The sequence below is a fragment of the Trachurus trachurus genome (assembly GCF_905171665.1).
Source record: "Trachurus trachurus genome assembly, chromosome: 4".
NCBI lineage: Eukaryota > Metazoa > Chordata > Actinopteri > Carangiformes > Carangidae > Trachurus > Trachurus trachurus.
The window spans coordinates 22,570,640-22,588,200 of record NC_139898.1 but is presented as its reverse complement, the minus strand read 5'-3'; the positions used below and the strand labels follow the sequence as shown (position 1 = coordinate 22,588,200).

Here is a 17,561-nt window from a genome sequence, read left to right as displayed (position 1 = left end):
AGTGCTGCAGAGTGTGAAACCTGTGATTCTGCTGCTTCGCACTGAAGCTGCACAAAAGCAACTCTGTGTTTAAGATTTTAAAAGCTGCGTTATAGATATACACCAAATACTGCAGTCAATATAAATACAGTTCCCACACAGCTCTGTTCACCTCTAGGCAAATGTAGCATTACATTTGTTTACCCAGCGCTCCAATATAATGACTTCAATTAAAACGCATTAGACTTTGAACCACTGCTGTGGACACGGGGCAGTGAGGGTCAGAGCTGGTGACCACAGGAGCCACCTAGTGGCTCAAACGCCTGATGAGAACAGATGTTACACCAATGCATATTCATGTGAGCAGTTTATTGAAAGTAAAACTTAATATATTGTATGTTGTCATTCACATCTTATGTTTATGACTGATTGAGTGTTGACATTTAAAATGAGAAAAAATAATGCAAACGACTACTTGAATTCAACTTTAATTATAGTTTAAGCTCTGACACAAGCACAAACCTTGTGGGTAACAAGCTTACATGTTTTCCTTTTACAGAAACAGTCTCCAGAAATGAATACTGGTCTAGACAAGTAGAGACAGTGCACTGAGTGACAGCTGTTGTGTTGGACTGAAAATAGATGCAATTGAACTAAATTACGGCGATGATTTTATTGTAGTTCCTGCAGCTCTACATGGACGAGGAGCGGTGCCCCAATGAAACCAAAAATACAAGATTTACATACCAGATACACACATACATATTACACATTTACTTTCGATACCAGATCCTCATCTTCTTTTCACGTTTGATTTTCTTCTGCAGCTGTAAAGTCCCGTAGAGGAGAGCCTCTGCAGTCGGGGGACAACCTGAGAGAAAAACAACGTATCGTCAGGAAACAAGTTTAACCTACGGACGCTTAATGACACATACATTTAGTAAATGTGTGTGTCTTCTCAGGATTTATAATCTGTATAATCCACATATGATACACAGAGGAAACCTCTAATGGTAAAAAGGAGAAATGGTTTTGATAAATTATAATCATCCTCTCATAGGTCCTACTTGACTTGGATTAGTATGATACACTAAAAGCTGTTTCCAAGATAATGGATAATGTTTCATAATTTGTGTATAATCAGTCTGTAAAATGACTTTAAATAATGACTGCTCTGAACTGGTGCTGCACTTGTAGTAATACACTGTCCAGTAATCAAATACTTTCAATATTTAATCACTACATAAAGTGGTTGCTGCATTACTACTACTACAGTACCAGTCAGCCACTCATTAATAATACAAGTATTTGGTCTAATGCTGCTATTAAAACTACTACTGCTTCCGTTCATCACTTCTACAAATAAAACAATAAATAACAAGTGCATCTACTCAAAGTTTAATATCACTATTACAATAAATGCTTTCCCTAACTGGTGAACTGCTCCTTTTCCTACATCACAGACCAGAGCTATAGCTACCGTTAGCACTGGAATCTAACTACGATGACATTTGTTCACTAAAACAATTTATCATGGCCAAAAGTATGTGGACACTTAAATATGCGCATATGTAATTATTAAATGTTGCTTTTAAATCCAACAAACTTTCTCCTGCTGCTACAAAAGCCTCCTCATGTCAGTGGAGGATGTGCTCAAAGTTTTGAGAACTGGCTGCAGAGACTTGCTCAAGAGCATTAGTGCAATCTAACACTGGTTAATAAGGTCTGAAATAAGAAACTAGAAAATAAGAAATGTTGGATGTTGTTAAGGTTGTGGCTTTGTGCAGGTAACTCACAACAAACTAGGCATTTTGTGAATTGAAATGAGAAAAAGGTCTTCCCCTGACTGAAGTTGTTCTATATCATTAGATAATGTTGCATTGATATTCTGAAAATTGTATCTATAAAGACGCAGAGCCATGAGCCTGTCCACATACTTTTGGCAACATATTGTGTATTTAAGAGTCACAATTTTAATCTACAGGCACTCATTTCAGTTTTGATCATCTCTACATTGTGATGTCAAGTTTACCTGGAACATAAATGTCCACTGGTACGATGCGGTCGCAGCCTCTGACGACAGCGTAGGAGTAGTGGTAGTAGCCTCCTCCGTTGGCACAACTGGAACAGGAAGATTCACCAGGACACTTAACAAGTCATCCAGTTACTTACGGTCAAAGTATATGAAAAAGTTGAAAAAGCAAACTGACCACAATAAAATTCACAACAACTGGGTGAAACTTTTCAAATGTGACAGCGTGAGGTCAGAGCATTTCAATTTCACTGTACAATTTAGCTCTTTACTCTGCAATACAGTCTAGCAATCCAGCACTTTTTATTGCGGCATTATGCAACACAACCCACATGTGGTCCCCCAACTCAATATTGTTCTTTTTTAAAAATGGTTTAATGGTCTATTGTAATTTTGTCTGAATCTGTTTTTCTTTTTTATCCAATAACTACCTGCCGATGGGACAAGAGATGGAAACTATCAACATAGTAAATGTGTGTGTCTGAAGAGCTGTGGAGACTTTAATGGAGGAGGAGGAGGAGGAGGAAGGCTCCATCACAAATAAACCTCCTCAGGTGGAGACTCACCTTCCCATGGAAATGACGTATCTGGGCTCAGGCATCTGGTCGTACACCTGTTGGAGAGGAGGAGGAGTTTAGCTGCTATTATATAAAGTCTGACTAAGAACTAATCTGTCATTTCAGCTGGAGAAGACTTGATGCCAGTCTACCAATCCATCGACAGCCTGCTCATAATCCCGCCAGCATTTACACAGCTATACTGTTCTGAGCGCTCCCAGACAGAAACGACTGACAGAGAGCACTCGTCACTGACGGCGTCATTGAGAAGTGCAGAAATCTCTCTTTTTTTCCCTCCACTCCACTCCAACTCGATGCTTGGGTGACATTTGGCATTTTGTTACATCCCCGACTCTTTCCCTCCTCTCACCTTACGCAGAGCTGGAGCCATCTTATTGGTCAGCGTTCCTGCCACGATCATGACATCAGCCTGTCGGGGACTTGCTCTGAACACGACGCCGAAACGGTCCATGTCGTAACGGGGCGCCGCCATGTGCATCATCTCCACGGCGCAACATGCCAGCCCAAAGGTCATAGGCCACAGAGAGCTCTGATAGAGAAACACAGCAGCGTTAAACCACAAAACTAATGGTAAAAAAATAAAGAAAATACAAGTCACTTTCTTCAAATCCCTATTAACTCATTGAGTGCCGCGCTCCTTTCCAAAGTTTTAGTCAAGTGTACCGGCAATTTAGACCATTTTTGACTTTTTATGTAGAGCCACAGTGTATTCTATATTATTGCCACCAACACATACTGTGGCTCAATTGAAAGGTTTACCTTAATGCTTCAAGTGGCCACAAACCGTTTGTTTCTACGTGCCTCTGTTCCTGAGAAAAGTCAAGCTAAACATGGCTGGGTTTCACCAAAATCCCTCCTTTTTTTCTAGAAAAGGAGATAGAGCGTCTTTTATGAAAGGTGCTCTGTTTGTGTCTGTCGCTCTTCTCACACTCGCATTTCTGGATCAAAGGGCTCGTATAAGATAAATATATACAACAGTTGTTGTTCTATTCACAAAACCACCATCGGGGGCGGGGGGGGCGCCACTAAACAACAATAACACAGACGCACCGTGCCGTGTCACAGCTTCTCGCCGCGGAGCGTGAGGGTCAGTCGGCCACCGCGGCTCGGGAAGACCGGTCCCGCCGGTGGTCGCGGTCCTTCTGTGGTACGGGTCGGTGATGCCGGTCTGCTTTGGCCCAGAGACCATCAGATTTTACCGCGGGAGGACTTTGGGGAGGACACGGTGTTGCTCCAGCTGAAGACCGGGCGGACTGTCGGCTGAGAGCTTCCTGTTTCTGCTCCGAGCAGCTCGAGCAGCTGGAGCAGCAGCGCGGGTGAGAGCAGAGCAGCTGCGCTGCAGCAGCTGCTGCATCTGCATGCAGAACTCGTTTGCAGAAGCCGAGTTATGATAAAAACTTCCAGATCATGAGCTGTCATGTGACTTTGATCGTCATCTATTTCAGTTCTCCTCGTCGTAGAGTCCCCAAATTTACATATAATGTGTATTAAAGTGTCTATTTTCATAATTTAAAAAAAAAGCAAAAAACGTAAAATTACGTTTTCGGCACTCAACGCATGGGAACGAAAAACGAGAAATTACGTGGTTGGCACTCAATGAGTTAAAGAATTTAAGGATTGTCAGAAAGCACATAGATTCACCAGAATAATACAAGTTTAATGTTAATATAGATTGAAAATACAGGGCCTGGACAAACTGCCACCTTTAGATACAAGAGCCCAGCAGTAAATAATCTGTGCTGATGAGAGATGAGACTTTCCTTTGTTTCATAGTGGAGTCTTGAGTGTGACTAATACTCATTCAGACAGCATAATAACGTAACGTTACGAGACAGAGTTGTTTTAGAGGTGAATTCATGCAAAACCGCTGATGCACGTTCCCATCAGGGGCAGTTTTTCGGCAAGCAGTCTCTGTATTCACCTCTAAAACAACTCTGTCTGGTAACGTTCTGTTATTATCTCATAGCGTGGTGAATGTGCAGGTCACAACTTGTCCACCAGAGCGTTGTGGAGTTGTTGGATTGTGTATTTGATGAGTTTGATGAGGGAAACCAAGAAATCCCATTAGCCTCCCCTCCATAGCGTAGCTCTGAGCAGCTCACGGCTCTGCTCCGCCGTTCTAAAAATAGCTTGCACTGACAATTAAAGGTAACGAACCTACTGCTAAGACTATAGAAATTATGGCAATGGGTGAATTTGCCAAAAATGTTGAACTATCCCTTTAACAAAGGAAAAACCTTTGTCTGTAGTTTCTGGTAAACAAAGAAAACTCAGTTAAAAATTTTGGATACTATACAAGCTCCTAAAGAACCTTCACAAGAGTTAAAGAAAAAACAGAAAGAATTTAAGTGAAGACACATTATTATTTTATTATTATTTAATTTATTCTAAGCTCAATGACTCACCCTGCGTGCCCAGTTGACCAGGTCGTCCAGCTTGGTGATAACATACTCCCCCTTGCTGGTGGCTGCAGCCGCCGGCTTGGCCGCTGCCACCGCCGTGCTCTTCTCTCTGACTGGAACCACGCTGCAACAGACGGAGGAGAGAGGAGCTTTACCATGTGGAGAGAGTGTGTTTACACGGTGTCTGTTCTTCAGTCGTATATTTACACCGGGGTATTTCTGGTAAACCCACCTCGTGCTAGAAGCATTCTCGCTTTTAGCGCCGCTGTGCAGACTCTTCTGTTGAAGAATGAAAACTGAAATAGGCCTGTTGGATGGAGAGAAATAAGAGTCAGAATATGACAAGAAAGACACTGAAATCTCTGTCTTGGTAAATACGTGTTTTGAAACAGCCAGTGAAATAATGTTGAGCACCAAGAGACATTCAGCTCCACAAGAGGGAAACACTGTATTATAGAGATGTGAAATGTATTCATCATTGCGCTATATCATCATGTGTGACGGGCAGATGGACAGATTTCACTGTGGAGGATGTTGATTTTGTCTGAGCCTCCTAAACCTGATGCTGCTTTAAAGGATCAACTTGACTGTTTGTGTGAACAACAGGCGAGCTGAGCGAGCTGCTGCCAAAAAAACACTAACAACAAATGTCTTAGCACTTGCTTTTATTGTGGATCCTTTTACCTCACAATCAACAACCTGACTGGTGTGACTGGACTAAATAATGATTAGATAGGTTGGAGAAATCACATTTTGAGTGAAAGTCCCCCCTATACTTTCCTCTAAGTTATGCTTTTCAAATCGTGGACAATAAACAGTACTCGTTTAAGTATGAAAAGCAAACTCAACCCTTGTAAAAGATTGTGACATTGTGGCAGTTACTGAACTAGCAGGAGGGAGCTGGATTAAATTAAGTTTTATAACAAGGGACGGGATTAGGACGTTCTTACCTTGTTGAAAAAGAGCCAAACATGGCCAGGCGAGGCGCTGTGAAAGGAGAAAATGATCAAATCTGATGAAATCTGGGAGTATTTCTGGTGTTGAATCTACAGTATCATCCAAGCAGTAATCTTATTTAATTATACAAAGGATTCAGGTGTGACATAAATCCTCACTTTATTATGAAGCAATACAGGAAACTTTCTGGTGGTGGACTGGACACAAAACTCGATTCCTTGTTAGATTACCTGATGCACCACAACAACACCTCTGCAAAGTCTGGTCATTTTATATTAGCCCCATGCTAAAATAACAACTACAAGCCAAACCAATGCATGTCCAAGTCATTCAGCTATTGATCAATCTGACCCACTGTTCTCAGTGTTATCTAAATATTGTCAATCTAATGATGTAACACCACACTCCATTGTTTTACACCCAATATGGACTCGTCTAAAAATGCGCTTTTACGTGGTGCTTGGTGTATTTAACAAGAGCCGAATTGTCGACGAGCACATGTTATTTCTAAAAAGGCCATAAATGAGACTCTTAAGGGGCATAAAGTGTAGAAAATGCATGAGCTGGCCCAAAACTGGCTCAGTTTTAAAGGAGAGTTTGTTGTGACGCCGATAACTCAGTCTGGAGCAGACGACACGCCTGGTGTGGTCGTCCACCGACAATATAGATTTATAACTATGTGACAGAGAGTCTAGATAGTTGAAATGCATCATAAGTCGTTGGTTATGATCATAAACGCTGCAGCTAAATCACATCTAGAGTTCATGTAAGCTAAACCTGTTAGCCGCCATGCTAACGCAGACAGAGCAAGGTCAGCGTGCGTCTTCACTAAAAGGCCCAAACGCGGCGGTCGACAAAAACAAAACAGACCGCAATGCGTTTTTAAGAGCTAAATGTTTCACTATCACGGATCATATGACTCTGAAAACACAATGATGTTAATAAAAAAGCGTGACATTTTAGTCAAAACATCACTTACCGACCAACGCCGCCATCTTTGAAATTTTAGTTACGTCAAACTGAGAAACTGCTTCCGGTGCCTTACTGAGCACGAGCCGGTGAGGGCGCTGCTGCGATAACAAAAATAGATCCAAGATAGAGACCGATGAGGGAAAATATGACTTTATATTATGTAATTAAAGCATATATTTAAATTTTAATAATATATTCAACATTAGAGACTTGCACTAAATTTGGACTGACCATGACACCTCAATGATATTCAAAAAATGTTTGCCAGGGGGCATACCTACATATAAGGCATAATAATAGTAAGGATTTGTGACATTTGGATCATGAGTTGGTATATTGAGATTACCATGTGTTATTATACTTATATGTTCTTGTATTATGATGTATTTTAATTGTGATGGGTGTGTGTAATGAAGCGGCCTGGCGCCCAAGACAAGTTTCCCTTCATGGGACAAAATTACTTTTACCTTTTTAGTAAGACTAAATTAATTTAGAATCCTCAATTGCTTCTATTAGAGATTATCTATTACATTAATTAGCCTAGGCCTTAAAATTACTGCAGACTGCTGGAAATATCAGAGCTCTGAGGGTCATTACTAGGCTACATCCTCTCTGGTAATGCCCTAAGGTTCAAGACTTTTTGAAACAAGTCCATAATTGTATGACAGAGATTATCAGCAGTTAATGACCTTGAACTCCCTCAGGTGAACTGATTAACAAAAGACCCACAAAGCCTGCCATCTGCCATTTTGATATTATCACAGTCCTACATATTGTTAGCACAATTTTAGTAGTAATTTCTGGTATATCAAGAGGCCTTTAAGGTCACAGTTGTTCATTGTAATACTCCCAAAGCTCTGTGTCAACACATTCATATTGAAATAATAACAATAGATACCAGGTTCAAATTAAAGCTCCAGGTCTCAGATCTAATCTGATTTTAACATCACAATAGAAAGAATTGTAAAGGTGACATTAGGGGCCAAAATACAAAGCAACTTCTGGAAATGCATTACAAAAAGTTAATTTATTTTGGTGCAATGCATTTACATTTGTTCCCACACAGGCTTATCTGTGGGAAATATTTCACACAAACACTCTGGGTGTTATATTTGGAGCAGGATTGATTGGTTCTGGCTCCTCACTGCAGTCTTTGTTACTTTCTCATCCAGACGTCGAGGTTTATAGTTAAATGGAGACTAGCTCTACTGGTTGAGCTGCATTCAAACATGTTATCATAACAAACACATTTTATTATTACTTAATCAAAATGTACTCCTCCTGTCAAATGGGACTGCCTGAGTTTGTTGTATAAACTCCCACTGTAAAAAAAGAAAAAGAAAAAAAAAAGAAACAAGATGGAGAAAATGGACTGAATAGTCTCATCGTGGTTCCTGATGGGCAGTTTACACTTGATATTCAAAATGTAAAAAAAATATGTTTGCATATTAGATACCCAACCAAAAAAGATGCACAAACTTTAAAACTGACTACTTTGTCTGACCTGCAGGCAAAAATTGTGTTTTTCTTATTTGTTTGAGGTATGAAATCTGTGAATCTGATGTTACACGATGCACACAGGTGTGTGGAAGAGTACAATAATGTGACAAAGAAAAATGTCAGTGCGTCACTGTGTTGGACTCGTCTGACAATGTGCAGGAATCAAACCTTTCTTTCATTAAATTGAAAAAGAAAGTAAATCCATCTTTTCACTTCGAGTCAAATGACTTGCATTTGATTATAGAGCTCATTAACTTTTCTCTCAACCGTCTTCTGCATCTTGTTTTTGTTTTGGCCTCGTTTTGGTGCCACAAACCGAGTTAGCACTGAGGATAACAGCAGGGTGGAGAATATGGGAGAGCGACCAGAGAACATAGAGAGCATGTCATCACATAATCACAGCCGCAGCACTGAAAACACACGGTGCACTTTCTCCAGGAATAGCAGCTCAGCCAAAGCAAAAAGCAGAAAGTGGTCAAACCCGACCGGAGAAAGATGAAAAGACGTTTTTACAAATGGCTTTTATTCTGCCTTCATCATGTACAAACTTCTTGGACAGTTGAAATAATAATAAAGTCTGAGAATTGAAGTTGCTTTGCTAGTGGTTTTTTAAGGTCAAACCAAATTCAGCCATATATATATATATATACACACTATATATATATAGCAGAGTTTTTTAAGTACTTAGAGTTCAAACAATTTAAATATAGGCACTGGAATAGCTTAAAAAGACACATGTTTTAGGACTACAGCATTGTTCAAAGGCTTCGCCCGCCACAAGCAGGAGAAGAGCTCTTGCATTTCAGATGATAAGCATGAATCCACATTAGAAAAGACAGTCTTGTATAGGAGGAGCAAAAAAATACAAGTTAAGCCGTCACAGACTTGGAGGTTATAGTGGCAGCGTGTGTAGCTGTGCTGAGCTGCAGACCACAGGAATGGCCTATTTTTGGAAAGATCTCCTCCTCTGGAAGAAGAAAGCGCGGCTCGCCTCCTTCACTGAGAGTCCAGGATGTCTGTGGGTAGGATGCCTGGTTTGCCACTCGGGCTCTGTGATGTCTCCTCCGACCAGGAAGAGGGGGTGACCTGATTATAGAGGACGTCCTGGGAGCCAAAGAGTGGCTCTTTGAGATTCATGATGTACATGAGGAACAGATTGAGAGCCACCATGGCGAGGAGGGGGAACACGGTCAGGCCGGAGCCGAAGCCGCGCCAGGAGCTGCACACGTTCAGGCTGACCCAGTAAACAAGCCTGCAGAGGATTAAAGACACCAAACAGGAAATCAGGTCAAGTTCAGACCACGCAGTCTGTCTGGTGACAGTTTGATAGAGCGAGAGATACCAGTTGAACCAGACTCACCTCGTGTCAATCAGCTTCGATGTCTGACAAAAACTCACCACCTGAGATGAGGCGAGGCTGGCTCAGTTTGACACTTTCACTTTCACTGATTTGACCTATATGCATGACTAAAACACAGTGTCCTTCAGTAGAGGAGGAAGCACTCAGGTCCTATATTTCAGTAAAGGTGTTACACCACACTGTTAGAATACTTCATTACAAATTAAAGCCACTGAAAATATAACTTAAATGAAACGATTATCAGATAAGTATAATTTAAGTATTAAAGGGACTATGAGGACTTTCTGAAAGTTTTTTCACACTACATTTCCCTTGAGCCGCCACGCACACAGTGAAATTCTTGGACCGACGCAAGACGGACGAAAGCGAAAGCATTTGTCAAGAATGTTTTCATTAATCAAGAACGAAAGTTGGAGGTTCGAAGACGATCAGATACCGTCGTAGTTGCGACCATAAACGATGCCAACTAGCGATCTGGCGGCGTTATTCCCATGACTGGCCGGGCAGCGTCTGGGAAACCAAAACTAGGAAATGCTGAGCAAGTCGACCACTAAATAATAATATTAAAATACCTATAAAGAGAAAACAATATATTTATTGAAAATGGACCCATTAACAAGTGTGGGTAACGTAGATTCATCCACATTAATATGAGTCTTTTAAAAGTAAAAGCACTGATAATGCAGATGGTGCCTATGGGTGTTATAATATAAATACTTCATCCATATATTGTGTATCTGCGTGGTTTTTTTTGTAATTTATTGTTTGGAATAATGCATTGCTATGTAGACAAAGTTAAATGAGGTGAAAAAACGTTATATGAATATTTTGTGGGGAAATAAAACTCACTGTTTGGCTTGGTATATATACTGTGAATAGTGGGGATGCAGCTCGTCGTTATCTAATCATCAAACAACTTCAGAGTTGTTTAATGCTGCATGTTATGTAACCATTCAGTAAATAAATGTTAGCACTTGTAAACAAAACTCACATGAACGCACAGTGGCTGAACAAACAAACTGTGGGGAGAAGAGGAGTCTGAGGGAGCTGCGTTCATCTTGACTCGTGTCACAATCTGAGTCGACAACACGCTGCCAAAATTCTCTCTGGCTTAGTTAATGACAGTGGTTGTGTTTGTTTTTGGCCGTGTGCGCGGCAGGGCAGCGTCGTTGGTCTCTCACTCTACCACTTTTGGTTCAGATTGAAATATCTCGGATATGAGATTTTGCACAGATATTACAGAGTTACAGAACGATCCTCTGTCTGTCAAACCTCACCTTGCAAAGACGAACATGGCAACCAGTATCGGCACCAACTTCAGCTGGTCTTGAGGCAGCAGAGCGGCCATAACGACGAGGTTGAGGACGTAGAGGAGGAGCTGCTCCAAGGACGCGGTGACAAACAGCTGTTGAACCGCCCGTCTTCTGGGAAACGACTCGTGCAGATCGAAGGAGGCGGTGCAGAACTGGCACGCTGCGCCCATGAGCATTGCTGCGAGGGGATAAAAGAGCAATAAGTCAGTTTCGCATCTTGAATCTGGGCCATTTTTCCACAAACAACTCTCGGCTTTCAGCAACTCCTCGCTGCACTTGATCTCATCTGACAGCACACTTTGTTTTTCTAATTCCTTCATTTGAATACAAGCAACTGCCAGCGGCGTGGCCCGCATGCAAATGCCCCCTCACTGTCAGCAGCTTGACAAATAGCTAGGTGAGAGGAAAAAATGGTCTGAACCAGGTATTTCGTTCTGGATGTTTTCGCCACCTGCACCCTCTCCCTCTCTCTGTCTCTTGTTCTAGGGAGGGAAGTGATTAAAATATTCTGAAACAATTAGGCCACAGCCTGGGAGAGAAAAAGCCGCAGCCAACCTCTTATTGTAGTTTCCATTTAAAGCTATGTGCAGGAGAAGGAAATTATGCTTCTCTCCAGAGGCCTGGGAGGACGTCTGCTGCACTGAGGTTGAAAGCGCATGAAATTAAAGGGGACGGGAGACATTGAAACATTCCAAGACGAGGCGGCCAGACAAACCAAATCCTCTGTTAATCTTTTATCTTTCATTTGTGCTGCTCACACGGCTGTTTGGTCTGTGAATGCTGGAGAGTGCAAGGTGTTTTGAAAGCCGTACCGAGCAGGATGGGGATGGCGGCCACCACGCAGCAGCAGAGGGTGAAAACGACGCGGCTGGTGGCGTCGGGGCAGTCGGGGGGCTTGATGGGGACATAGAAATAGAGTGCATAGAGCATCCCGGCCGCGCACAGGAGAGAGGCCAGGACGGAGAGGAAGGCGGGGACGCGGCCGCTCTGGCAGCATTTACACTGGCAGCAGCGGCAGCAGCAGCACCGTCCCCGACCCGACGCCTCCTCCGCCGCCACGCAAGTCTCTCCTCCTCCTCCTCCTCCCCGCCGCCCCTCCGAGCCCCACACCGTCAGCTCCACGCTCTCCGGCGGCGGGCCGATCAGAGGGCGGCCCTCGTCGGCGGTGCAGTCCAGATTGGTGGATTCTGGACTCCATCTCGGTGTGTCTGTGCCGTTGGGAATGTCTCCCTGAGAGGCCGGGGCTGGAGTGCTGATGCAGTTTTCCGTGGCGGCGTCCAAATCGCTGTGCGCTGTGATGATGGGACTGGAAAGAGTTTGATCCAGCTCCCCCTCCTCCGTCTGATCTGCTCGTGGCTCGTGTGGGAGGCCGACGCCGGGCTGCTGGTGGCAGCGAGCAGAGCCTGTTGAAATCAAGAGCACATTTTAACACAGCATCCAAAACCAGATACTAAAAAAAAACAATCCACTGCAGGTTTGGAGTCTGATGATGATGACGTTTGACACCTTTTAAAAGACCCAAACCAGGAATTAACTGATCCTGATAACCTGCTGTGTTTCCTGTGTAGTCAAAGCCTCATTGTTCCTTCCTCTGTCCCTTCCTCTTCATGATCACTGTGGTATCATGTATCTCTTCTAGAGCAAAAAAAGTGTATTAATCCGCAGCTGAAATTAGTTCCATATAGAAGCACTACTTGTTCCTGTTTGGGTGGCATTTGCTTAAAACCTGTAGTGCTCATATGTTCCAGAAATCTACTGAGAGTCTTTTGCATATCTGACCTGTTGAGGAAACAAACGAGCCACAGCCGGTGCAGGGACATTTCCTCAAGCATGTGACTGATTGCAAAGTGCAGACAGAGGCCAGATTGACATCAACCCTCATTACCGAAATCAAAGCTCATAAAAATCCAGATTTAGAAAACTGTTTGAACCTCAAACGCAAAAAGAAAAAAAAAAGATACTGCAGGCTGTAGCTTTCACCCTGGTTTTATCACTGTTGATTATACATCAACATATTCAATGTGTGAGCTCCTTTCGCTCCTCGACGACATTATTTCTTCTTTCACAATATCTTTGTCTGTGTCATGACTTTTTTTGACTTGTTTTTTGCGCAGGTTAGTCCGTTGGTTATTTATTGTGTTATGCACATGAATGTGCCTAGTCCACATCCACTTGGACTTGATCAGACGCTACAAATATTGTTGCAGTGGTGGAACGTTTCTCAGACGCACAAATCTGCCATCATCCTCAAATATAAGTCTTCTTGCATGAATCAGAAAAACGATGGCGCTTAAATCATCGTATAATGAGCCATAAACCTGAAGCAGAACTTCAAGTCTTCAGTCTCACTTCAATCTCATTATAGTCAAAGCCTTTTCTCTTTCTTTGGTGAACCGCTGCACCTGTATCTTTATTGGATGACGTTATCATTGTGTTATTTGTATTAATCAAAGGTGAAAACATGCGTTCTCCTCCTCATCCTGGTTTGTTTTGCCCCCTCCCAGCTCAACAAACTAATTAAACACAAACTCTTAACTTGCAGAGAGGATCCTAACATGTTAATACATTGACGGCATGGACGCTGATTTAGCCCAGAGCTCCTGCTCAACCTCATTTTCAAAGCTAGAAAGACATGCGCAGAGTTTATTAACTGTTGCTCCTCTTTAATCAGTCCGGACTCTGTCATAACTCCCCTTTGGATCCAGTCTGGACTCAAACCCGGCTTTGCTAATTTGCTCTGGCCTCCTCCTCAAATCCTACAGCTCCATCAGACAGACAGTTAAGAAAGTCGCGGTAATAACTCACTCTTTGGCTGATCGGTTGCTGGTGGCGGTTCAAGGGAGCGCTGGGAGCCGGAGACGGAGTGGGAGGACGAGTGCAGCTCCTCCACCGAGGACTCGGGGCTGTCTGACACCGGTGCCAGAGAGATCTGAGTGTCCAGGTCCAGGAAGGGGGAGAAGGAGAGCCTGGCAGGGTCGATGTCCTGGAGCTGGTTGATGATGTCGCTGATGGACTCCTTCATGCTGTCGAGCTCCTTCACTTTCTGCCGGTTAGTGGCCTGAAGCCCCGAGGTGCTCATAGTCACTCAGCCTGGGGGAGACAGAGCAGGAAGACGTCCAGAGGCGACGCCAGAAAAAACCAGATCAAAACATTAAAAAAGCAGAGAAATCCCCTCTGTTCTCTAAGCGTCAGAGAAGATCAATGCAACCCACATTCAACCCACACCTCAGATCAAATGGAGTCAATAGTTCAGGCTTCTGCTGCCACATCAACACGAACCCTGACTGAACACTTACGTTTACTAAAAAAAAATTGGAAAACCTTTCTCAACCAAAAACTAAGTTATTCAAGTCCTTGTTTCCACCCAGTAAATAATGGAGCAGAAACAACAATGACCATTTTTTTTCTTCTCTTTTTCTTTTCCTCGACCAGTAAAGCGCTGTGTAGTGTTTACCACTGTGTAGTGACAGGACTATGGTTTAGCCTCCATTTTAAGAACAAGAAGACAAACTTATAACCAGGGCTTAACTGGGACTTTGTGGAGTGATGTCAAACTTACACTCAGTCTCATATCAATATTCCTTTTTTCGCCACAAAAAGCCCACGTTTATGTCTGTGATCGTACAATAGTCGTCGCTGACAGGATGTCAAGAATTTAGCTTCCTCTGTCAGGTGATGTTGTCTCTGCAGGTTTGACTTGGGATCAGTTAAATTTTTCATTTTCTTGAGATTTTCTTTTCAAACAAAATCTAAATGTTTCAGTTTCAAGCAAATAGGACTGATTGACCTCTCTTAGACAGAGTAGACTCAAACACACATTTTCTGCAAAGCTAATGAATGACTGGTACACAACATTTGTCATCTTGTATCCACATATTTAACACTGTAACATTTGTTCATGCTGCCAAGACACTGATATCATGTTAACTCTTACCCGTTATTATCATTTATGGTTTTTAAACACTTAGATTTGGTTGTTTTTTGATGCCACAGGCCAGAACCAACCTGTTTCCACTATTTATGCTAAGCGAAGCTAACTGAGTGCTCCGGCTTCATTAAGAAATTGATCTATGGCGGCGATATCAACCTCTTCTTCTTATTTTTGGAAAGATTATGAATAAGTGTATATGTCGTAATGTCAAACCATCATTTTAACAACAACTGTACAATACCAGTCATGTTTTGATGCCACAGACACATTGTAGTTTCCATTACCTTTTCCAGTATTTCTCCATCAGGAATGAACTCATCATTAAACCCTTAAACCCTGGAGAATACATCAAATGAACAGAAAATATAATTCAACCAGATAAAGAAATTATCCAAAATCTAAATCTGAAGTGTGGAGCTGCACAGGTAGGTATGTTTGGCCTAATGCCACACTGGTTCCCAACCGGTTTGGCTTGTGAGTCTCAGGTTATGGCAACAAAACTTGAGCTGAAAGTGTCGACTCTGTATTTTTGTTTTGTTTTTATTAATTTAGAGGCCTAAAGAGGTGAAGATGCTTCACATTTAACATAAAAAAACAAAAATAGTAACAGGTGTTTTTCTAAATTCCTTTATCAAGTAGTGAAATTTAAGATTGACCTGTGGAATTGGGGAAACAGTGTGATAGCATCTTCAATAGCTCCTGTTGACTAGACACAACACAAGACTATGGATTATGTTGGTACCAGCACAGACACCGTTTAACTTCACAATCCAGATATATAGGCCTGTATGTACTGGGAAATTATCTAAGATCCTATTTAATCAGGATGATAAGTGCCTATAAACCAATGTGAAGAGCCAGTTACTCAGTATCTTCATTTATTTGAGTACTCCTACTTGAGAACATTTTTATTTTCTAGTGTTTTAGCACCTTTCAGATTAAAATCCAGACTGTTACACTTTGATTTTCTACAGTTGAATAACAGGTGCAGTCACTTTTCAGAGTGAGTTTTTTTTTTTTTTTTTTTTTTTTACAAACAAAGCCTGATATCAGTTTATGAATACAGGGTCCATTGTGACAGATGTAGAAACAGATCGAAAATAGCTTCAGTGCCACTGATGACGAGGTCACTGCTACTTTTTTATGCTCGGGATGCACTAAGTTGCCAGTGACTGTATGCACATGTCTTTAATCATAATTCATAACAGGCTACAACATCAAACTCCTGTCCACTGATGTGATCACTGCCTCCTCTTTGACTTTTACCTCATGCATTGGCATAAAAACGCACTAATTGCACGTCCATGTGGCCAAAAAAAACCTGTGAAGGTTAAATGAAAACGCGCCTTTGTTGCTCTGTCGCTTTATGAACCGTGTGTTGAATTTTTTTTCTTTTTCTTCAAAAGCCACTTATTAACATCTGCGGACTGAATTCGGATCATTTTATCCCTTTTTTCGTGTTTGGCTCACATCCGGCTGTGGCGCACGCCAGAAAAAGAAAAGAAAAAAATCTGCGGCGAGGATCTTTTCTCCAAACAATGAGGACTTTACCATGTATAGAGGTGCAATTAGGAATCGGAGGGGAGTCGAGTCTCGCTGGTTGTGGGAGCTGGCGTGGATGAGGGGAAACGCGCGTGCAGGAGGGGGGTCAATGTGCTGCTTTTACTCCCCGCTGAAAAATAACTTTTCTCCCGCTGCTGAGCCACTCTCTCAAAGAAAAACTTTCTAACTTCTCTTCCACGGAGCAAATGAAGCCAGATTTTTGCGCTTTTAGAGTACAAAGACTTACAGGTCGTGATTTAATTGGTGATAATTTAAACAATTAAAAAAAAGAAAACCTCAAACCGCGCCAGAGTCCGCACCGATCTGTGCGTAAAAGCACACACGAGTCATTCTGAGGCAGAAATCTCATATTTTGTGGCCATTCAGCAGCTCGGAGGTAAATGGGAATTCATCTGGCTCCACTTAAAAGCACTTAAGAAATAAGAAGCATTACTGGTTTAAGAAATGAAACTTACTTTTGTCGGAGGCTGCAGCAGAGTGTTTGGTGAGTTTTACTCTTCTCCCAGTAAAAAAAAGAGAAACCTCTCAGTCAAGTCTCTGCTTTTCTTCCCTCCCCCTCCGTTTGCTTTTTGTCTTCCAGGATCCTGAACTTCTGAATCAAATTTCAGGACGGACAAAATACTAGGCTTTTCCTCCGCCCACACAGGAGTTTTTTTTTCTTCCTGGGTACCATGTCAAACACCATATGGAGCAAATAAAACCAGAGGAGCAGCAGCAGCAGCAGCAGGAGGAGGAGGAGGAGGGGCTCACTTTCAGTTTACCTTCAAATCCAACATTAACAATCACATCACAAACACGAGTTTATCTAAACAGAGCTGTAAACATTTACACTGGGCCCAAACTGCAGCGTTTACTCCTCTAATATTCATCCACGGGGCTGTGCGGCTGTGTGCAGCTACTACTGTGTCATGACGTCGCTGTGTTTATCACCAGCATTATAATCAACTGCAGAGACTCCCAATATGTCCAAATTA

The 17,561-nt window shown here is 42.3% G+C and overlaps 2 protein-coding genes across 2 annotated transcripts; both read right to left on the bottom strand.

Moving 5' to 3' along the window:
• Positions 1-450: 450 nt before the first annotated feature.
• Positions 451-6,972, bottom strand: ndufs7 (NADH:ubiquinone oxidoreductase core subunit S7). Its single transcript, XM_083970163.1, has 8 exons — positions 6,928-6,972; positions 5,942-5,978; positions 5,224-5,298; positions 4,995-5,115; positions 2,939-3,118; positions 2,578-2,624; positions 2,012-2,100; positions 451-850 (listed from the first exon to the last, which is right to left on the bottom strand). Exons 1-8 carry the CDS (start codon positions 6,941-6,943, stop codon positions 753-755), a joined length of 663 nt encoding a protein of 220 aa, XP_083826289.1. The 5' UTR covers positions 6,944-6,972; the 3' UTR covers positions 451-752.
• A 2,444-nt stretch (positions 6,973-9,416) lies between these two features.
• On the bottom strand, positions 9,417-17,167 carry LOC310984826 (uncharacterized protein; the record flags this gene model as incomplete). Its single annotated transcript, XM_083970153.1, has 5 exons — positions 17,043-17,167; positions 13,899-14,183; positions 11,906-12,496; positions 11,058-11,271; positions 9,417-9,672 (listed from the first exon to the last, which is right to left on the bottom strand). The coding sequence occupies exons 2-5, from the start codon at positions 14,170-14,172 to the stop codon at positions 9,417-9,419; spliced, it is 1,335 nt and encodes a 444-aa protein (XP_083826279.1). The 5' UTR covers positions 14,173-14,183; positions 17,043-17,167.
• Positions 17,168-17,561: the final 394 nt, after the last annotated feature.

Coding starts and splice junctions, on each gene's coding strand:
- ndufs7 (XM_083970163.1), bottom strand. Junction 2,625..2,938: donor TGGCTCCAGCTCTGCGTAAG/GTGAGAGGAGGG, acceptor CCTCTCCAACAG/GTGTACGACCAGATGCCTGA. Junction 851..2,011: donor AGTGGACATTTATGTTCCAG/GTAAACTTGACA, acceptor TTTTTCTCTCAG/GTTGTCCCCCGACTGCAGAG.